The following is a 24,400-nucleotide window of genomic DNA, read 5'->3' as shown; positions in this document are numbered from 1 at the left end:
TCTCTGATTGAGATTTATCATTATGCTTAAAGCTTGAAAGATGATGACAATAGAGCTAAGATGAAGAACAATGACATACATTCCCACGTATAACCCGCGAAACTCAATTCAGTAGATAGAAAAGTTCTATGGAAAACATACCTGAACCCTAGAATGGATACATATTTTAAACATATAAGAAAGAGAGTTGTGTATTTCTCCAAGTGTTTTAAGTAATTGATGAGAAACCAAAGAAGATTTCATAGGTAAACATAACAGAATTCAGTCATAGAGTAGTTGTGACAGTCATATGAAGTGTCTCAGAATACTCCCCAAAGTCCATTCAAGACATAAGAAGAGAAGTAACATTGTGATAAGAAGCATAGAGAATGAAAACTACAACAATTATGTAGCATGATATATATAATTTATACTTCTCAATGTTTGGTTTTGATGTTTTTTTCAACTTGAACAAAAATAAAAAAGGAAGGCAAAGGGATTACCTCGCTCTACTGAAAAGACTCCACAGGGCTCTCTTGATGTCCCTGTTCCTCAGGCTGTAGATGAAGGGATTTAGCATAGGGGTGACCACCGTGTACATCACTGAGGCCATGGCACCTTTCCTGGGGGAAGATGAGACAGCTGAACTAAGGTACACTCCAAGACCTGTTCCATAGAATAAGCAAACAACTGACAGGTGAGAGCCACAGGTGGAAAAGGCTTTATACTTCCCACTTGAGGTCGTGACTCTCAGAATAGAGGAAACTATTCTATAATAAGAGAAAAGAATCCCTGCAATTGGAAGAAAGCCAGACAGGGCACCGACAACATACATCACTATGTTATCAGTGAATGCGTCAGAACAGGCAAGATTGAGAAGTTGAGATGGGTCACAGAAGAAATGAGCAATTTCCACTTCCTTGAAATAAGTAACTTGCAACACTACCGAATTGTGCAACTGGGAGACCAAAAGGCTGATGAAAATGGACACCCAAACCAGTAAGCCACATAGGCGGGGATTCATGATAATCCGGTAGTGCAATGGGTGACAGATGGCCACAAATCGGTCATAGGCCATCACAGCCAGGAGCAGACTGTCCAAACATCCCAAAAGCATGAAAAACGACATCTGGGTCAGGCATCCTGCATAGGAAATGACTCTGCTGTGAGTTTGGATGTCTGCCATCAACTTTGGGACTGTGGTGGATGTGAAACCAATGTCAGTCAAAGACAGGTTGGAGAGAAAGAAGTACATGGGGGTGTGCAGCTGGGCATCATAGCTGACAGCCAGGATGATGATCAGGTTTCCAAGCACAGTAACCAGGTATGCGAACAGAAACATCCCAAAGAGAAGCGGCTGGAGGTCCGGATCCTCAGAGAGCCCCAGCAGGACGAATTCTGAGACATATGTAAGGTTCTGTGGTTCCATGTGGCTGAAACATCTTTTAGAAAAGAGTAAACAAGGAAACAATCAATGCACGGTGTCATCATTTGGAATTCAAAAATCCATATGTGTTCATACTTGAGGACCACTACCACAATATCTTTAACAAGGTTTCTGAGTCGTTGTAAACCTGTTCTCCTTAGAACTCTGTCCTCTTTGGTGTCTGTGAATTACCCACATTAGGTACACAGAGCTGAAAAATATCAGAAGAACAAGCACATTTAGAGAATACAAATCTATGATCCAAGTAATCCTAAATGAAGCAAATGAATTAAAAAACACCCTTTTAGAAAAACACCTGTAGTAATGGCAGAAACTTTGTTTTTGCTGTTATATTTAGGTGAAATTGAGTTAGCTCCAACTCAAAGCAACACTATGCACAGTGGAATGAAATACTCCAGGTCCGGAACCATCTCCCCGGTCATTGCTATGTTTGTGCCCACTGTTGCATTCTCGGTGTCTGTGTACTTCCTTGAGGATCTGATTTTTCACTGACCTTTTATTTTAATAATCCCGATGGCCTGCAGGCATTGGTCCCTAATGATAAAACGTCCAAAATACTAGAGACAAAGTCTTGCCATCTTTTCTTCTAAGACATAATCTGGCGATGGTTAAGCATTGGGCTGCTATCCACTTGGTCAGCAGTTCAAACCACCACTGGCTCCACGGGAGAAAAACTGGGCTTTCAATTCCTGTGAAGAATTACAGTTTCAAAAACCGACAAGCAGTCACTATGAGTAAGCATTGACTGGATGGTGGTGAGTGAGTGCCTTTTCCAAGACAGATGTATTTGTTCTTCTGGCAATTCATGGTACATTCAATATTTTTGGCCAACACTGTAATTCAAAGGACTCAATTTTTCTTTGATCGATCTAATTTACTGTCCAACTTTTACAGGCATAAGAGATTGTGGAATATACTTTGGTTTCCAGCACATCTCATTCTTCAAAGTGATAGATTTGCTTCTGAACATGACAAAGAGAACATTGGCAGCAGAATTGCCCAATAGAGAGCATCATCTGATTTTGTATTGCTGCTTCCATGGACATTGAATGTGAACCTAAGTAAAATGAAATCTTTGACATCTTATTACTTACTCTATTTATCACAATCTTGTTTATTTTTTCAAATTATGAGGATTTTTGTTTCCTTTTTGATGAGATGTGTGTTAGTCTAGGTAAGAGAAACAAATTCATAGACACTCCTATGTGTATAAGAAAGAGCTTTATATACAAGAGCATGAATATTGAGAAAACATCCCAGCCTAGTGCGTATCAAGTCCATAAGTTCGATATTAGTCCATGTGTCTGATGCCAACCTATAATTTCCTCTTCAGACTCATGAAACACATGCAATAATGCCACATTCAGGAAGATCACAGGACAGTGGGCGGGAAGTCTTGTGGATCCAGTGGCAGAAGCATCTCAGCGTTGGCGTGCATCTTCACATGGCTCCTCTAGCTCCAGGTTCTGGCTGCATCAGTGTTGCTCTATCAGGCAGGTGGTCAGTAATGTGTGGCAGGGAGTGAGCATGTGTCCTGCCTCCAATGAGCTATTTATCTCCTCAGTGCCTCCAAATGAGGTCATTAAGCTGTGATCTGGTTGTCAGGCTAAACTCCACCCCTTAATTCTTAACTCTCAAAGTGACAGCAGATTATGTAACTATCACAAGGAATAATTCATATGAAGACTGTAGTTTTTTTATCATCTTCAGTAAATGCTCCAAGTGTTCTTCATTTGCCAAGTGCAATATTATATAATCTGCATATTTCTGAGTTTTAGTAGTCTTCCTCCAATCCTGATGCTAAATTCTTATTCTTATAGTCCAGATTCTCAGATTATTTCTCAGCATCCAGATTGAATAACATATCACACATTTCCTGATTTAAAATCAAACAATGTTCCCTCGTTCTATTCATAGGACTGCCTTTTGGTCTGTGCACAGGTTCCACATAAACACAATTAGGAGTTCTAGAATTCCTATTCACAATATTATCCTGAATGTTATGCGGCACAGAGTTGAATGTCCTTGCATAGTCAATATAAAACCATGGTAAATGTCTTTCTGGTTTTCTCTGCTTTCAGCCAAGATCCCTCTACCATCTGCAGTGATATTCCTCATTTTGAATCTGTCTTGAATTTCCAGCATTTCCCTGTGAATCTACTGCCACCGTTTTAGAATTACCTCCAGCAAAAATGTACTTGTATGTGAAAAATAATTATCTTCAATAATTTCTACATACTGTTGGAACACCTTCCTTTGGAATAGGAGCTTAGAGTTGTTTGACCAACTTTCTGTCTTCCAATTTTCTAGATACAGTTAAGTGAGTGAGCACTTACAACGTTATATTGTTTTGTTGACACATTTCAAGTGGTATCCCATCAATTGCTAGTACTTTGTCTTCAACAATGCCCTCAGTGCACCTTCCTTCAATATCACGACTTCTTGGTCATATACTTCCACTTGAAATGTTTGGAAGTCCACTAATTATTTTTGGTACAATGACTATGCAGTCTCCTCATCTTCTTTTGATATTGCCTGCACCGTTCAATATTTTCCCATAGAATCCTTCAGTATTACAACTCGAGGCTTGATATATTAATTCCAGATTGTTTGGGGTTTTTTTTCAGCTTGATAAATACAGAATGTATTCTAAGTCTTTGTGCATGGCACCAGTTTGCTTTACCTACTTGAGCCACCCTTTGAAATCTTTTCAGTTACTTTACTTCATCATTTCTTCCATTCATTTTCACTACTCTACATTCAAGAGCAAGTTAGAGTCTCTTAAGACATCCTTTCTTCATGTAATGGCCTCCTTGATGTCGTCCCACAAACCATCTGATCAGGTAATCAGCATTCAGTATGTCAGATCTATTTGAGATGGTCTCTAAATTTAGGTGGGATATGCTAAAGATTCGAGTTTGGCTTTCTGGACTTGTTTTTTTCTTCAGGTTGCAATTGATAATCTGTTTCACAACCTGCCCCTAGCCTAGTTCTGACAGATGAGATTAAGCATCTCCATTCATTGAGTCATTCTTTCCACACATGTAGACAATTTGATTCCTATATTTTCCACCTGATGAAGTCCACATGTAATGTCGCCATTTGTATTGATGAAAAAATGTATTTCTAATGATAGGTGATTGGTCTTGCAAAATTCTAATATACAAACTCTGATATCATTTATATTAACAAGGTCATATGTTTCAACTACTGATCCTTCGTGGTTTCCAGCTTTGGTATTCCAACCATCAGTAATTATCAATACTTCTTGATTTCATGTTTAATACATTTCAGACTTCTGAAGTTATTAAAATCTGCAATTTCTTCATCTTTGGCATTATTGGTTAGTGCACAAATTTGAATAATAGTAGTATTAACTGGTAGTCATGTGGATATTTCCCTATCATTGACAGTATTGTACTTCAATATATATCTTGAAGTGTTCTTTTCATGATAAATGAAAATGCAATTTCCTTTTAACTTGACATACCTGACATAATGTTTCTGCTGTTGTTATTGTTGTTAGGTGCCACCAAATTGGTTCTGAACAATAGCAACTTAATGCAGAGCAGAGAGAAACACTGCCTCATCCTGTGTCAGCCTCACAGTTGTTCCTATGCTTGAGCTCATTGTTGCAGCCACTGTGTCAGTCCATCTTCTTGAGAGTCTTCCTCTTTTTCACGGCCTCTTCTTGTTACCCAACATGATGTCCTTCTCCAGTCTCTCCAGACAACATCTCCAAAATATGTAAGACAGAAGTCTTGCCATCTTTGCCTTTCAGGAGCACTCTGACCTTATTTTTTCCAAGACAGATCAGTTTTTGCTTTCAGCAGTCCAGGGTACTTTCACTATTCTCCTCCAGCATCACAATTCAAATACATCAATTCTCCTTTGGTCTCCCTTCTTCAATGTCTAACTTTCACATGTAGATGAGTAAATAGAAAATACCACGAGGGCCCAAGCAAACGAGAATCCTCAAAGGTCAAGCAAACTAGGTCAAACAAACTAGAGTCCTCAAAGTAACACCCTTCTTTGCAATACTCTACCGTGGTCTTCTGCATCAGATTTTCCCATTTGCAATACTCCACTGCATCAGATTTACGCCTTTTAGTATCTTGATTGCTGCTTCCATGGGCATTGATCATGCATTTACCATGCATCCCTCCTTCATGGAAACAAGTGCCCACTCAAATATGTGGGATGTCTTTTCAAATATAACTCCCAACCTTTGCCTTTGCTATGGTTCACATCTTGATAAATGTTTTAGTTAAATATGTAAAACCATATACTTACACCGAAAGTGACATTACTGTACAATGCAACTGTAAATAATTAAACAACCACTTTTAAGATATACTGGAATTCAAATTTTCACTTCATGCAGTATTATTTTTATCCACTCTTTTGTTGTTTAGTTTGGTTTGGGTCAACATTTTCTAGTGAGCTAATAAAAGTACTTAAATGGTTTCCCTTTTCTTTCACTTATGTGGTAAATACATATGTAGCGAAACAGATTCCAGTACATTCTTCATGTGTACAATTCAGGGACATTTACTTTGCTCATTGATGTTCCTAAAGATATTCCTAATTTTAAACATTTACAAAGCATTGTTTTCTCATTACGGGCCATCCTCTTATTACAATTAATGAATTTGTGGCCATAGGAAACCCCAAAACTAGGTCTGCAATTTCTCCTTCTTATACTGATTAACAATATTTCTAGTCAATTATTCCTCTAAGACCATTTTAATTCTCCTAAATTCAGCCTCTTAAAGGTAATTGGGGTCTTTATTTCTCATTGAAGATAAGAATATGACTTATTTGGAGACAAAAGTTTCAAAAGCAGAAAGAACAGAATAATATAATGTGTACATTATGTAATACACAATACTACTATGCATTACGTATTACATTTTGTACAAAATAATATAATAAATACATGAGTACTTCTCTCATTTTAAAACTATTGTAAAAATTAAATCTACTTTATGGAATTTTTGTAATAAATTAAATAAAGCATTAAAAATGTGTGGACTATTGCTTTTTAGCCTTGATGACAATGAAAATAACCTGTGGGTATTTTAAAATGCATTGATATCCTAGCCACAGCCTAAAAGCAATCACATAATAATTTCTACATGTGAGGTTCTTGCTGTGCCTAGCACACAGTCCATTTTGAGAGACATTTCCATAGAATATGAGCAAGCACTTATTAAATACTATATTAATGTTGCATACAATTGCTAATACTTTCAATATTAAATATATATAGCATTTTATAGACATTTGAAATATTATAGTTAATGTGATTTTTCTTGATAACCTCCCCAAGAACAACCATTGTTATCTGCCAATGCTTCTAAATGGTAGTATTTATTTATATATAAGCATAGACAGTTTTATGGAAGTGTATCTAAATGGTGTCATCCTTGATATATGCCCCTAAAAATGTTTCCATTTACCACAATACTGTGTTTTAAGTCTATCTGTGAAGTACATAGCTCTAATTAAAGTCTTGTTTAACTAGATAGGTATTTAGAAATAAACTCCATGCCTCTCTTCAATTCACACAAGGGAGCATTTCTGTGAAATATATACTTAAATAATACCTTTATTGAGTTGTAACAGAAAAGGTGTATTCAATTGCATCATCAATTGCTTATATTTGTTGACTCGGTAGAAAATCAGTGGCTATCAATTACGTTCTGTTCTTTTAAAAAATACAATAAAAGGAATCCCTGAGTTCCCTCTGGTGACAGTTGTCTCATGATCTCTCCAAATGAAATATTCATCCTGTATAGAAAATATTTAAATATCTTATCTTTCCAATGCATTTATATTTATAGGAATCCTTATTATCCTTCATATTCATGCCCCAAATCTCCCTATAAACCAGTGGTTCATTCATAAATTCACAAATGAACTCACTGAGTCTCAAACAAAGGGATCTAAAGTTTTGACTGTGTTTGCTCATCGGGGCCAAACTGCTTTGAAAAGAAAAATATTCATTCAGCCCTGGTGAAGGAATAGTGCCCCCAAAATGGCCTACGTTTCACATCTTTCATTTACTACATCCAATGTGATTCAGTCTCTACTTCTTTGTGCTGGTGTTTTATACCTGAACATTGAGAGGGTAACTCTTATCTCTAGTGCATGTGTGATACCAATGGGAGGTTTGGAACTTAAATCATGTCATGATTATTTTGAATGATTATGTGATTATTATTTTATTGGGTTTATTGGTGAAATAGACCCCTACAAAAAGATTAGTGACCTTCTACTTAATTCCATGGCAGAAAAGTCCAAATTTCTCTTGTCTAAGATTACTATAGCATGGAATGACTATTCTAAAATATGTCTCAGTCCACACAGCAAGATTCTACCTGCCTCTTCACCTCCTCGTTTTTCCATAATTACAAAATTTCAACAACATATTTTAATAATTAAATATTTTAGATCCAGGTACATGAAAAATAATAGGTCCTGCAGAAAATCCAATGCAGAGAAACAAACAAGCACTGTTTTATCTCATCTCAAGTCCTATGGGACATCCCTGGAAAGGGCCAAAGCACAGGCCAGAAAGCATCAGTGTGTAGAAACCATACTGATTATTCTCTGGTCCTGTCAACCAATGGGCACTTTATGCAATATCTAATACAGCCTTTAATTACTGCTGCCTACTTAATGATGGACACAATAAACAGTCTGGGGTGTATGGATTATCATAAAGTCCCCAATAAAATGATCACATATAAATGATCAGTCCGGAGGGTCATGTCCCTCATAAGTGAGAAGCAGTCATTCCCCTCCAGTACTCAAGTAGTTACAAATATCTACTTGTACAAGAACAAAAATTAAATGATCCGTTTGAAAACCAAACCTTCAAATCACTGATTTTAGTGTAGTGATACAAAGCTTACACTTGTCAATATTAAAACTATCTAAACCATTATATTTTATGTAATATATTAGTTATTATATTTGTTACCACATATTTAGTATATTTTATATTTATTAACATATTATTATATAATATATAAAATAAAAGTTTTCTATGTGCTTTGTTATATTTAATATAATACATACATTTTCTACATTCTTTATTAGATATTATCATGCAAGTTATTAAATCTATATATTAAATGTTTTTGCCTTAACTATATGCATCATCAATCACTTATTGAATCATATTTTATGTATCCACTATCTGTTTAGTTCTTATTCAGTGCAGCTGTATCAACTAAAGATCAACTTAGTTAACAACCCAAAGGGTCAAAAGTCTGAAGAACTTTCTCAGGTCACACAGATAATAAATGTTGTACAGACAGTATTCAAAAATCAGATTCTTGAGCTCTAACACCCATGTATTAAACTATTTCACCTTTTAAGTTGACACTCAATATCCTTAATCAAATGTTCATCTAAGGCAGAGTTTCGTAAGTGGGTAATAACGTACTTTGGGAAACAAAGGAGATCCTGGAACAAACCATGGGGTGAAAAAGCAGATACCTATACTTTATTCTGGATGGTGAGCTATAGCACAAATGTTTTTAATTGCCATGAGTGGCCTGAGGATTTTTGTTGTTGTTGTTGCTTGTTTGTTTTTCTGAAAAGGGGGCAGTAAGTCAAGTAAATTTGGGAACCTATCTTCTAAGATAGGTCATTTATCTGTTGCCAGTTTCTTGACTAGAAATGGAACTTGGTACTTTGGTGGTATGTCTCTCTTGCTTCAAGATTGAAAAGGGCGAAGCTCCAAGAATAGAAGAGGATATAGGCAGCTGTGGCAAAATCTAGGATTAGGACCAAGACAAAGATCTGTCCAAAATGATTTCATCCTATTCCGCTGTGACCACTGAACCATGGTCTTAGATATTGTTCCTATCGGTGATACAGCAAGGAGTATATACTCTTCTATGCTGATGAAGTCTACCAAAAATACTCAAAGGGTCGTGGGACGTGGGGGTGGGGGGAGTACAGTGAACAGGAATTTCTGCCTGGAGTGAAAAAGCAAGAAAAGAAATGGCAGATGAGGTCGACAGAGGACAATCCTGGTCAAATTCCCTGTGTCTAGAATGCCACTGTTCAAATCCAAACAGACTTGTCCACTCTCTAGCCCTTGACCTGGTACAAGTTACATAAATACGTTGCTCTTCTTCATCTGAAGAACAGGAATAATACATGCAGCAACATATTAAGAGTGATTATGCAGATGAAACAAGCTACACAGAACAGTTGCCTCAGAGCCTGGCACCTAGGGAGTCCTCAGTAAAGATGGATGCGACGTGGTCACTGCCGTCATTCTTATCATTAAAAATCATCGTCCTTGCCATTGTCAGGAGCAATCGAGATTACTTAGAGGACAATTGGAAGGGACTTATTTTCTGCTGTGGTGGAAATGTCTCCTAATGTACTAGCTCCAGTAGTGGAGAAAAAAAACATCAGAACTTTGAACAAGAGTTCTAGAAGCTCCACAAAAACAAAACAAAACAACAACAACAAGAACAGAAACTTCTCAGATCTGTGAGTTGAACCAGGGAAATCTGAGACCTCTCATCGGGCCATCCCAACTGCTCTCCCAATAATGAAGAAACACTACTGTCCGACTCCACTGTGTATCATGCACTCACGGGCCTCTGCTGAGTCTCTGCTGGAGCATGACCGAGGAGTGGGGGGTCCACTGCTCTTCCCCTGCGTGGGGAGTGATGAGGATGAAGGCTCCTTCCTCGGGACTCGCAGGAAAACAAAACGGGTCATGGACTTCCTGATGCTGCTGGCTGTGGGAAGAGACACATGTAGGGAGATGAACTTGAAACGGTAACGTGAAGGTGAATGGGCACTGGCTGGTTGTTTAGTTTTATGGCCTGGGGAACTCAAGGCACAGAGCACGTCATTAGGCAAATCTCTCAGGACTTGTTAACATCAGGGGAACAAAAGCATAGTAAAGTGAAAGGTTGGTCCTGTTTATTATATTTCCCTTGTTCTAGTGTGGTAAAGAGATGTGTAACAAAACACTTGCCAATTCAACAAATTTTAAATGTTCCATTGAGGGACATTGATTATATTCATCATGGTGTGCAACTGTCAACAATATCTTTTTCCAACTTATCTCACTGCCAGTAGTAGAAACTCAGTGCTCCCTAGGTAAAGACTACTACCCCACCAACACCAGCACCTCTCATACTTGATAACCTCTTTGGTCTCAATGCATGTGCCTACTTTGCTTTTTAATGAGAAGATAACCCTAACACACAACTCTTATTCAAAATTGCCCCTCTTCCCACAGAAGAATTCACTTCAGAGGACAGCACTGAAACTACAGTTCAGGGAGAGGGACTTGTCTCATCATGAGCACACAGGAGCAAATGAAGGGGGAGGGCAAGATTGTGGAGCACATCCTGGCCCACCAAGCCCCAAGAATATTCCTGCTCAGAGTAGCCAATGCACAGAGAGGACCATAGGTCACCCCAACCAGGAGACACAATGTCCCTCATTGACCCATAACACTACGGAGGAAAACACTGGCAATTCAGTGCAGGAATTGTGCCTGACCTGATCCCACCACACCAAGGGAAAACACTAAGGGCGTGCAACAGAGCAGCAAGGGGAGCAGAGCAATTAAGTCCCCAGGGAATACCAAAAATAGACTGTGGGGTCAGGGGGTAGCAGCCCGTCAGTTTGCTCCAGAAAATGCTCCTAAAGGTCAACAAAAAGACCTTGAACTATTTATAAGATTTTCTTTTTTTAATCCTTCATTTTTGTTGGTGTTTTCTTTCTTTTAAAAAAATAATTTAATTAGGACTCATACAACTCTTAATACAATCCATATATACATCAATTGTGTCACACACATTTGTACATATATTGCCACCATCATTCTCAAAACATTTGCTTTCTAACTGAGCCCTTGGTATCAACTCCTCATATTTTCCCCTCCCTCTCCACTCCCCTGTCCCCCTTTCCCATGAATCCTCGATAATTTATAAATTATTATTATCTTGTCATATCTTACACCATCCTATGTCTCCCCTTGTCCACTTCTCTGCTGTCCATCCCCCAGGCAGGAGGTTTTATGTAGACCTTGTAATCTGTTCCCCGTTTCTCCATCACCTTCCCTCCACGCTCCTGATATCACCACTCTCACCACTGGTTCTCAGGGGTTCATCTGTCCTGGATTCCCTGTATTTCCAGTTCCTATCTGTGCCCGTGTACATCCGCTGGTCCAGCCGTATTTGTAAGGTAGAATAGGGATCATGATAGTGTGGGGGGGAAGCATTCAAGAATTAGAGGAAGATTGTATATTTCATCGTCGCTACACTGCACCCTGACTGGCTCATTTTCACACCACAGTCCTTCTACAAGGGCATTCCCATTTTCCCACAGGTGGGCCTTAGGTCCCAACTCTGCAATCCCCCTCATTCACATTTCTATAATTTTTTTTTGTCTTTGATGCCTGATACCTGATCCCTTCGACGCCTTGTGATCTCACAAGTTGGTGTGCTTCTTCCATGTGGGCTTTGCTATTTCTCAGATAGATGGACCCCAGATTATATATCTTTTGACAGCTGGGCACCATCAGCTTTCTTCACCACATTTGCTTATGCGTCCACTTTGTCCTCAGCAGTTGAGTTGGGTTTTGTGGTTTCTCAGCTAGATGGCTGCTTGTTTATCTTCAGGCCTTAAGGCTTCAGATGCTATATCTTTTGGTAGTTGGGCACCTTCAGCTTTCTTCACCACATTTGCTTGTGCACCTATTGTCTTCCGCGATTATGCCAGGAAGCTGAGCATCTCAGACTGCCAAATTGTTAGAACAAAGTGTTCTTATGTTGAGGGGGTATTTGAGCAGGGGCCCATTGTTCATCCATTTTCTTAGTAATAAACCTATAAATATATGTACATGTAAAAGGAAATAGAGGAAAGAACTAGGAGGCAAAAACATTTATAGAGATATAAACATCGTCATGTACATATGTAAATATATTAATATATAACAATAGATACATAGTACTATGCACATATATTTACAGGTTTGGAATTAAGGGAGCAGACAGACATTGAGGCTGCGCTCAAGCCCTCCCTCAATGCAGGAACACATTGTTCTAATAACCTGGCATTCTGTGATGCTACCCTTTTTGACACAATAGCTGAAGATAAAATGGGTGCATACACAAATGTGGTCAAGAAAGCTGATGGTGTCTGGCCATTGGAAGATACAGCACCTGTGGTCTTGAAGGCTTGAAGATAAACAGGCAACCATGTATCAGAGAAGCAACAAAGCCCACATGGAAGAAGAAGCACATCAACCCCTGTGATCATGAGGTATCAGTGGGCTCAGGTATCTGGCACCAGAAGACCCAAAACAAACAACCATTTCTATGAAAATGAGGGCTGTCTGAATGGAGAACCAAAGCCCCTCTGTAGCCAATTGGACAACCCCTCAGAGAAGGGTCACAAGAATGGACAAGCCAGCCAAGTTGCTCTATAACACTGAGAAAACTCATGACATTCCTCAAGTACTTTAATGCTTCCTTCCCCACACTATTATGATCCCAATTCTATCTTACAAATCTGGCTAGACAAAGCATGTGCCCTGGTACTGATAAAAGCTGTTGACACATGGATTCTAGTACAGATAACCCCCTAAAGACCAATAATGAGAGTAGCCATACCATGAGGGTGGGAGGAAGCTGGGGTGAGAGGGGGAGAAAGTGGGGAATGGATCACAGTGATGAATATACAACCACCCACACCCCAGGGTCAAATCACAGATACATGGGTGAAGGGAGACAGCAGTGTAAAATATGAAAATAATTGATAAATTATCAAAGGTTCATGGGGGTGGGAAGGTGGGGTAGGGAAGGGAAAAAAAGAGAAGCTATACCAAGACTTCAAGTAAAAAGAAAATATTTTGGAAATGATGGGAATTGATACATCAAATGTATCATGTACTTTTGTACATGGTGGCAACATATGTACAAATGTTCTTGATAGACTTGATGTGTGCTTTGCTATGGAAGCTGTAGGAGCCCCCAACAAAATGATTTTTTTTAAAAAGAAGATTTCAAGGTATATCTTGAAGTACATTGTGTCTGTCACAGGATAATATCTATAGGCATATAAGAAAATCAGTCAATGCAACAATTATTCAAATTTATGTCTAAAATACCAAAGCTAATGATTAGGAAATTGAAGAATTCTACCAATTTCTTTAGTCTGAAATTAATCATACATTAAATCAAGATACACTGATAATTATGGCTTTAGTGATAGCTATGAATCTGGAAATCACATGGTAGATTTTTCAAATCCAACAACTTTTTCATTATGAACACCTATTTCCAACAGCACAAAGGATGACTACTCAAGTGGACTTTGAAGATGGAATTCACGAAAATCAAATTCACAACATCTGTAGAAGGAGATGAGAGAGAAGCTCACTTGTAGTGACCAAAACTGAGCTAGGATCCCATTTCTTGTGGAACAGAACATCAATTGCTCATATATAAGTTCAAGTTGAAAACCGGGAGGATGAAAATATAACCTTGAGTATATTTCACTTGAGTGTCAAGAACATCTCAAGAACAGATTTGAAGCATTGAACGCTAATGACAGAAGACTGGACAGGTGTGGGATGACATTGAGAATATCACACATAAGAAAATGTAAAAGGGTCATTACAAAGAGAGAAAAGATTGAAGTGTATGTCCGAAAGAGACCCAGAAACTTTCTGTTCAACTTAGATTGAAACAAAAATAAAAAATAATGAATAAAAGAGCTGAAGAAAATCTTTCAAAGAGCAATTTGAGGAGCCAAAGTAAAGTATTGGAATGAAATGTGCAAGGACCTGGAATTGGAAAAAACAAAAGGGAAATTGAATGTCTCAAAGATAGAAGAGCTGAAGAAGAAATTCAGAACTGAGTTTGCAATACTGAAGAATTTTATGGGCAAAATATTAAATGATTCAGGAAGCATCAAAAGAGATAGAATGAACACAATGAGCCACAGACCCCAAAAGAACTGCTTGACACTCAATTATTTCCTGAAGAAGCATATGATGAAAAACTGACGGCGATAAAGGAATAAATCCAAGCTTCACTGCCGACCTTAGTCAAAAAGAAAATCACTGCCAAGGAGTCAGTTCTGATTTACAGCTACTGTATAGAACAGAATAGGACTGCTGTAGTGAGTTTCCATGGCTAAAACTCTACGGGAATAGAAAGCCTCAGCTTTCTCCTGAGGAGAACCTAGTGGTTAGCAGCCCAACGTATAGCCTGATACACCACCAGGGCTCCGACAATTGATGGAATACCAATTGAAATAATCCAACAAGGTGATAAAGCCCTAGGACACACACTCATATTAGCCAAGATATTTGGAAGACGGCTACCTGGCCAACTGAGTGTAAGAAATTAATATTTTTGCCTGTTCCAAAGAAAGGTGTCATTGTGATCAACACAGCACATCTGTTCTTGAGACATTCTCCAAATTCTGGGGAGATTTACTCAAGGTCAGATTTTGGCACTTCCATATTTTCTTCAGCTTCAACTTGAACTTACATATGAGCATGTGATGCCTGTTCCATAGTTGGTTACTCATCTCGTTTTAGCTGCTGTTATTGAACTTCTCAATAGCATTTCTTCCCATCAATGTAGTCAGTTTTATTTCTTTGTAATCTGTCTGGAGAAGTCCACAAGTGTGGTTGTATTTTCTGCTGCCTGAGAAAGGGATGTGTGATGAAGAAGTCATTTTTCTTGCAGCATTCTATCACAAGGTCTCCGGTTTCATTTCTGTCACCAAGGTTATATTTCACAACTACTGTTCCTTCCTCTTTGTTTCCAGCTTTTTCATTCCAATCACCCATAATTATCAATGCATCTTGATTGAGTGTTTGATCAATTTCAGACTGAAGGCATTGTTAAAATTCTTCAATTTCTTCATCGCTAGCTTTAGTGGTGGAGAAAGAAAAGGCTGTCTACTCCTTTAAAGAATCACAATCTCAGAAACCCACAGAAGTAGTTCTGTCCTGTCCTACAGGGTTGCTGTGAGGAGGCATTGACTCTATGGAAGTGAGTATGGTTTGGTTTTACAATCCAGTGGCTGGTGCATAATTATGAACAATAATTTCATTGACTGGATCTCCATGTATGTGGATACATATTATTGTATCACAGACATCATGGAAAGATCTTGAAATATCCTTTTTGATGAGGAATGCAACACTATTCCTCTTAAATGTGCCATTCACAGCATAGTAAACCATAAGATTGTCTGATTCAAAATGACCAATACCCATTCATTTCAGCTCACAAATGTCTAGGATCTTGATCTTTATGTGGTCCATTTCATTTTTGACATCTTCCAATTTTCCTAGATACATATTTTGTACATTCCAAATTCTGATTATCAATTGATGTTTTTTTCAGCTGTCTCTCCTCCTTTTGAGTCATGTGCTGTCAACAAATGAAGGTCCAGAATGCTCACTCCATCGATGTGTGTTTGCTCCTCCCTATATTGAGAAGGCGCTCTTCCTCAGCCATACTTTCAATGCCTTTTCACCTGAGGGGTTCCATATGCTGGCACTCTATCTCACAAGATTCTACTGTTATTCATAAGATTTTCAGAACTTGACAATGTTTCACTGCTATTCAGGAGGTTTCTTGTTTCTTCTTCACAGTCTGTTCTTCGTCTGGAAGCTCTGCTAAAGCCTGTTCACTGTAGGTGACCCAGCTGATATTTGAAATACTAGTGATATGCTTCCAGCATGACAGCGACACACAAACCCCCACTGCACAATAAACTGGCAGACAATTGGTAAAAGCAGCTACTCATATGTGGTAATTACATAATCTGGTGTCAATTTGAGAATTCAGAATGAAGTGGTGGAGTGTAGCCTGTCAATCGGGTAGTAGCTTGATGACTTCATTCGGAGGCACTAAGGAAATAAATAGATCCCTGGAGGCGGGACACATGTACACTCCCTGTGAAACATTTCTGAGGAGAAGCCACATGAAGCTACCCTGAACCAGTCAGAGTTTTGGAACCGAAGGAACCACATGGAGGCCCCTGCCAGCACTGAGATGCTTACAACACCACTGGGTTCACAGGACTACCCAACCACTGGCTGTGATCTTCCTGCACTTGGCGTCATTGCATGTGTTTCATGAATCTGAAAAGGACTTTATAAATTGGTATCGGATGTATGGGCTAATAACGAATTTATGGACTTGATCTGGAGTGAGCTGGGATGTTTTCTCAATATTCAATTGCTCTTGCATATAAAGCTCTTTCTTATACACATATGAATGTCTCTGGATTTGTTTCTCTAGTCCTCCCAGACTAACGCGTGATGGTGCCAGGAGTGGGGAACAAGAGAAACAAATCATGGAGATGGAGAGTGGATGTTTGTTTGACCTCTCCCTCGTGGTAGATTTTCTTTTTGGGTAGTCATAAGTCATATACATTCATGCAGTTTACTGGGTTGTTTTATGGAAAGAATATCGGAAGTTATAGCTGTGATATTTTTGTTTGGTGTAGTCTTTGGTTATTCCTGTGTGCAATGGCAAAATTGAATGTTGCCAATATTTATTTTGAACTCAAGAGTAGGAATTACCCCTTGAATTTTTCAGAGACCGTGCTAGTTAGAGAAAACAGCTGACTGAGTTCAAAATGACTGTAATAAAGCCTGACCCTGGCTTGAGGCAATGCAGTCAGTGGTCTAATCCCAAATTTTGTAGCAATAGAATAGTTTAGATAGGGATTAAGACAAACCAAATAATGATTGAACTTGACTGTTTTAGGAATTTAGTTTAGGATCTGATTCGACTTTGCTTATACTGATTTCTTCTGGTTATCATTGTTGATGCAAGGATTTATAGAAATGATTATTGGGAAGTGTGAAAATTGAGAGCTTGTAAGCCCACTTGCCTTCACCCATTAAAATTTTAATCTTTAAATGGTTTAGGACTCGCCTGAAAAGAAAGCACTGAAAAGATTAACCCCACCCAGTGTTTTGGAGTTCTCTGGGCATTTGCATTCCAAGACACTTGTGTAGGGGGCAAGATTGACAGATTGAAGGAAAAAAGCAACTCCTCGTATTTTGGAATCTTGAACGAATGTTTTTTTGTCAGAAGCTGGAAAAAATCTGGAGTTCTGAAGAAACTCTCCACTCTAGGGCTGAATTGTTTAATGGAGCCTGCTGGAAAGCTGAAATGCTTGCTAGGTGACCACCTGGATCCACCTGTTGAGTGAAAGTGGGAGAAAAGCAGCAATAGAGAGACAGGTTGAGCTTGGCCACTGACACCCGTGGACGTGGTTTACAGGCACTAGAGGAGAGGACGAGAGCAGGTTGACTGGTCTGAAGTTCATGAACTAGCACAAGGGGTCAAGGGTTGTTGAGAATTTGTGATAGGTCCATGGTCTAGGCAAGGCAACCAATGGAAATCCTGGGGAGACTAAGTGAAGCAGCCCACATTGAGTTGACCAGAACCTAACCAGATGAAGAGAAGATTTTTGAGGCTGTGAACTGGTGCATATTGCTACTGGTTTTATGGATGGCCTGTCCTGATTTGACTTTGCTTATGGATATGGACTTCACAATATTCCAACTGAAATGAAGATTCTTCACATCAAAGAATATGATTGTCTCCTTAGAGCACTGGGTTGATATAAGTGGGAAGTATAGAAATTAGCTACCCAAAATTGGAAGAATAAAGGCAGGAAGTGGTTGGCTTCCAAATTTTCATAGGTAGGGAAATGTATTTATAGGATTAAGGTGTCAGTGTTACATAACTGTAATTGTTAAGCATAGGATATTTTGTTTTGTTCACTTATAGAATGTTATATTTAAATGAGGGTGGAACATTTTTTAATTGTATGCATTTTAGTTTTATCCTATTAGGTATAGATATGACCTTATCATTGTTTGTCTAAAAATTATGTATAACTAAAGAGTTTGGTTTGTGGTAGTTAAATAATCTGGTGTCAATCAGGATTGAGAGTGAAGGGGTGAAATTTATCCTGTCGAGCAGGTAGTAGTTTGATGACCTCATTTGGAGATGCTCAGGATATAAATAGCTTGCTGGAGGCAGGACACATGCTCACTCCCTGTAAGACATCTCTATGGCGAAGACACAAGGAGAGAGGCTGATGGAGCCAGACATTTGGAGTTGGAGAAGCCATGTGGAGACCCCTGCCAATGCTGAGAAGCTTACAATGCCACTGGATCCAAAGACTTCCCATTCACTGGCCTGTGATCTTCCTGAATTTGGTGTCATTGCATATGTTTTGTGATTCTGGAGAGGCCTTTATAAATTGGTATCAGACTTCTGGACTTGATTTGGATTGAGCAGGGAAAGCTCTTTTAATACACATATGAATGGCTCTGGATTTGGTTCGCTAGTCATCCAAGACGAACACATCGTAGATCATCACTATTGTAGAGGTGTGTATATAACAGAATTTACTTCTGTTGCCTTTAATTTTTGCAGATGCCCAAATGTCTTGCCTTGCCTCTATTTTATACTGATCTCCCTTTGTTGTATTAGCTTTCTTTCACTCAAGTTAACACCTGTCTACTCTCTAGTCTACTGCTCCCTGGAATCCCTTTCCCCCTCACCTCTGGTAATTTTTCAGTCTGTTTATTTAACTGTGATTTTTTTTCTTAACTTCTTATAAATAGTGGTCTGTACAACATTTATTATTCTGTGATTGACTACCTTCCCTCAACATAATGTCCTCATGTTCATTCATGTTATGAGACGTTTCCCAAATTAATCATTATTCCTTAAGGTTTCATAGTATACAGTATTCCATTGTATGTATATACCAATGTTTATTTATCCATTCTCCCACTGATGAGCATTTGTTTCCATATATGTGAATCACTATTGAATAGTCCTGGAATGAACAAGAACGTGCATATGTCTATTTGTGTTGCAGCTTTTATTTCTCCAGGATACATATCTATCATATGGAAGCCAGTGGCAGTGTGGTCATTACATAATTGTGTGTCAACTTGATACATCAAGCGTAGGAGTAGAGTCTAGCATGTCAATCAGATCACAGCCAGATTGTGCCTCCTTGTGGATGTGGCCTTCTCACAAGGAGGGTCTTGAGAACCTCACTTCTCTCGCTGTCTGTCTTCACCTTCCTGCTGTTGAGTCAGTCAGAGCCACACTGAGCCCTGTGAGAACCTTGTGATGCTTCCACTGCCATTAGATCCACAAGACCTTGCACCCACCAGCCAGTGATATTCCTGCATTCTGCATCACTGTACGTGGCTCCGAGAGTCTGAAGAGGGCCTTACAGACCAGTACCACCATTATGGACTTGAGTTGGACTGGGCTAGGAAGTTTTATTGATGCACAATTAGTTCTTGATATAAAACTCTCTTTTACACATGAGTATATCTGAGTGTCTCTGGATTTGTTTTCTAGCCAACCTGGCCTACGACAGGTGGGCAGCATCTAAGACTCTCCAAATGGCACATAGGTCCTGGTGTTCACGGTCTGGTTAAATCCCCTCCCGTGTGTGGGGGCAGGACTATTAACTCACTAAAAGAACAGAAAGTGGAGACAAGAAGAAAATGTCACTTTCAAGTATATGGTGTCAAAAAGAGTTGGTTTGGTTGCTGGTCTTCTGTTCATCATCTACTGGCTCTCTGAAGGAAACCAACTGCCACGTTGCTAACTGCCTCGTGGAGAAGCCCATGTGTCTGGACACAGATGAAGATTTCTGGTCAATCACCCAAGAGAAAGTGAATCCTGCCACAGTCACACAGGTGAAGTTGGAAGTGAATCCTGACACCCGTCACACTTTGACCTCACTGCAGGCCTGAGCAACACCTGATTTCACCCTACTGAAGAGTGCTGCAGTCTTTAAACTAAGTATCAATTTATCAGATATTTGTCAACAAAGCTAAGATCATTGATTTAGAGCTAAAGAGCTTTGTTAACAGCAGCATGAACAGGGAAAACACCAGGCCTAAGAGGCTGAGTAGCGATTGAGGGTCAAGACGATGAGAGGACTGCCTGTTGGCATGGCTCAGAAGCTGTACTGACCAGAAAACTGTATCTCGAGTCATTCCTGATCCTGAATTGTAACCTCTTACTTCCCCAATAAACTTCAGAACTGTATTGTCGCTTAAGTTTTGTGTAGTCACTATAATGAATTATCGAGCACAGCAGAGAATTAGAGTGTCATGAAAAGGATGGCATGTGTCAGAGTTGTTGGAGAGAGGAGGGAGGTCTGTCCTCTGCTTCATAGGAATCAGCATTTGTATATTAATCTTGATCCTCTATCCTTAAGAAGATCAGATATCTCCACCACATTATTTTTACATCTATGCTTACCTTTTTGTACAATGCTTGTATACAGTGAAAATTTGATATATTAATTAAAGGAGTCTGAAAATCAAGAGGCAGACATATGAGGGGCTTTTAAAAATTCATTGAAAAAAATAATTTAAAAGGTAATGGAATTTTCCCAAATTTTTATAAGTATGTTGAATAAAATAGAATAAAAGTGAAATGAAAGAAAAAGAATTTCAATGAGTCATAGAATCACATTCCAGATCATTTAAAAACACAGTATAAGGAACGGAGTCCTTTAAGGAAGGGTTTAAAAGCAGATTAAATATATCAGACATAGAGACCAATATGTTTTATCTCAAAAAAGGGAAAATGTGGGGGTAAATAAAACATAAATATAATAGAATGATGTAAAAAACAGAAACAAACTCCCTGCCATGAAGTCAGTTCCTACTCATAGCAACCTCTAGGACAGGGTGGAACTGCCCCTGTGGGTTTTCAAGACTGTAACTCTTTGTGGGGGTCTGTGGGAAACTAACTCTGAGGAAAATATGACTGGGACTTATTCCCTAATTTATAACAGAGAGAATCGGGAAAGCTATTATTCCACGGTAGGAAAGCCACCACTTCGGTAAGTTAAAGTCCAAGTGCATGATCCTGATCAAAACATCATTCCCACAGCTTCTCCGCTAACAGCTATGCTGCCTTAAAGTGGGCACCTGGTTGACACTGTCTCCCTGTAGAAGCAGACATTCCCTGGTTATCTCCTTCCTCTAAGGTTCTCATACCCTGTCATGTCTTTCCCCAATGCAGGTATCAGGTTTCCTCACCTGTGACCTCAGGGACTTTACTGAGATTACCTCCCACCTTGTGACCTATGTAACTCCTGAATATGCATGACCAATGGCTACCTATAAAAGCCCTAAAAAAGTAGACGCTCTTTCTCTTCTCCCACGTCCACATGGACCACCAAGAGGGGCTGAGGTGAGCAGGCTACCATAAAAAGTGTCTGACTCCTTTATTTTATCTTCTACCTCTCCTATCTTCTATGACTTTACTATGATCTTTATATATTATCGCCGCACAGTTGCACCTACAGACCCCACAGTTGTTAGAGGCTGGTGTGCTCAACAGGAGCAGAAAGCCTTATCTTTCTTCCAAGGTACAGCTGGTGGTTTTGAAATGCCGACCTTGCAGATCACAGCTCAATGTGAAAATGCGCCACCAGGTCCTTATAGAAAGGTATACAGCCAGAAGTTAAATAACCAAAGCCACATGCAGTAGATAAGCTGAATGGTGGAGCAGTGAAGTGATTACTTGGTATGGCTCTTTGTAACTCCCACCAAATGACTGAGTAAGAGCATGAAAATAAGGTAGGTATGGTGCACTGTAAGAAGGGGGTTGGTCAGTTCAGCCATTCCTTTGGGTTTGAGAGCCATTTCCGAAGCAGGAAGAAGAATCAAATGGCCATCAAGAGCCACCAGCAAAGCACGTGGAATATCCCTACCTGAAGTGTCTGAAGCAGTAGAAGCACCAGAGGCCACAGTAGCAAGACCATGAGACAAAGCAGAGGAGCTCTGCAGAGTCCATGAAACAAAAGTAATGGGCTTCGCAGCCCAGAGAACTAAAGCTGAGTGCCTTTGGGAAGGAGATTGGCTTGCAATGCGGGTGTGTTGGACAGGGTTCTCTAGAGAGACAAACCAGATTGCTAGTAATTATATATAAATATATTTATAAATATAGATATATAATACAAGAAATGAACCATTAAATTATATGCAGATAGATAATACAAGAAATTAACAGTTAATTATAAAGAAGTGAGACACTAGCAGTCCTTTAAAGCTTGAGAGCCACCAGTTGCCAGTCCCCTTCTGTAGAGAGAGCTGGGCTATATATATCCAGGCAGCAAACAGCAAGGCAGGTCCACAACTGTCATCAACTGTCGGTCCCCAGCTCCAGAGATGAACATTCCAATCGTGTGGGCTTAAAGGGACCTCAACTTACAGCGACACAGTCCACAGGCTAGGCATCCCACAGGTAGTGTACCCCTTTAAACTGAGGCACAGAACAAGCAAGGCAAGTCTCACCGAGCCATTTATCCCTCTGCCCTTCAGTTAATCCAACTTGTGTTTATCGGCCAGGCTAGCACAATAAACTATTGCAGTAGGGTACCCTTTGGACATTTGCCAGCACTAAAGGAGCTTTGTAATATGTGCCAGAACAGGGCAGAAGGCGGGGGGGGGGGCGGTAGAGTGTTGTAGCTGAGAGGCTAAGGACAAGAGGGGAAGAAAACTTCCCTGCAATAGAGAAAAAAATAATTTAAATTAATAAATAAACAGGAAGAAAGAAAAGACCACTGGTAATATCAAAGTAAGCCAGAGAGGAAATTTTTGTCTTGGAACAAGCGAGAAATATTTAAGCCTAGAACAAATTCAGGTTGGATCTAGAGGGAAGTCAACTGACCAGGTGTCATATCATACTGTAGTTCCATGCACCATGATCAAGTTTACAATAATCTATGTCTGATAGCAAAGCATTATCATCCCAATCAGGACCACAGGGGATCTGTTAAAGGTTTAAACTGACTGGAGGGTCTGCAGATGGATTTGGGGCTCCCACTGTCCTCCACAGCCTTCTACAAATTGGGTGTTCACAATGTAAGCTCTGATACTACCAGCATATTTGGATTTTGTTATTTGTCATCTTTGGTCACACAGGCTGGTGTGCTTCTTTTATGTGGATTTAGCTGATGCCTCATTTAGATGGCTGCTTGTTTGAATACCAGCCTTTAAAATCACAGACACTTCCAATTGATAGCACCATCTTCTTCCTTCCCCACACATGTGATGGAGCACCTTATCTTCAGTGATCACTTCCTGAGAGTGAGTATCCAGCAGGTGAGCCCTCCTATTCTAAGGAAGAAGTTCACCTGTATTCCTCACTTCTAACTTCCAAGATAAAGGATCTCAACAGGAAAAGCAGAAACTTTTTCTTTTGAATTTTCCACTTAAAAATGAGTCATTGGTAAACAAGCAGCCACATAGCTGAGAAGCAGCAAAGCCCACATGGAAGAAGCCCGCCAACCTGTGTGATCACAAGGTGCCACAGGGCTCAGTTATCAGGCATCAAAGATCAAAAATCTTATCATTATGTGTTCACCTCCCTTATACGATCGCTGAAGACAAATGGGTGCATAAGCAAATGTGGCGAAGAAAGCAGATGGTGCCCGGCTATCAAAAGATATAGCGTCTGGGGACTTAAAGGCTTGAAGGTAAACAAGGGACCATCTAGCTCAGAAGCAACAAAGCCCACATGGAAGAAGCACACCAGCCTGTGCGATCACGAGGTGCCAAAGGAATCGGGTATCAGGAATCAAAGAACAAAAGATCATATCATTGTGAATGAGGGGGAGTGCAGAATCAGGACCCAAAGCCCATCTGTCAGCAACTGGACATCCCCTTACAGAAGGGTCGCGGGGAGAAGACAAGCCAGTCAGGTTGCAGTGTAGCAATGATGAAACCTACAACTTTCCTTGAGTTCCTAAATGCTTCTTCCACACATTCCCCATCATCATGATCCCAATTCTACCATACAAATCTTGGTAGACCAGAGGATGTACACTGGTACATATAGGAACTGGAAACACAGGGAATCCAGGACAGATGAT

The 24,400-nt window shown here is 39.6% G+C and overlaps 1 protein-coding gene across 1 annotated transcript; it reads right to left on the bottom strand.

The window, feature by feature from the left end:
• Window positions 1–478: 478 nt before the first annotated feature.
• Window positions 479–1,423, bottom strand: LOC142441501 (olfactory receptor 7E178-like). The gene has a single exon (XM_075543478.1). The coding sequence runs from the start codon at window positions 1,406–1,408 to the stop codon at window positions 479–481; it is 930 nt and encodes a 309-aa protein (XP_075399593.1). The 5' UTR covers window positions 1,409–1,423.
• Window positions 1,424–24,400: the final 22,977 nt, after the last annotated feature.

Source organism: Tenrec ecaudatus, chromosome 1 (genome assembly GCF_050624435.1).
Source record: "Tenrec ecaudatus isolate mTenEca1 chromosome 1, mTenEca1.hap1, whole genome shotgun sequence".
Classification (NCBI taxonomy): Eukaryota; Metazoa; Chordata; class Mammalia; order Afrosoricida; family Tenrecidae; genus Tenrec; species Tenrec ecaudatus.
This window is presented reverse-complemented; position numbering and strand designations above follow the sequence as displayed.

Coding starts and splice junctions, on each gene's coding strand:
- LOC142441501 (XM_075543478.1), bottom strand. CDS start 1,408: ATGGAACCACAGAACCTTACATATGTCTCAGAATTCGTCCTGCTGGGG.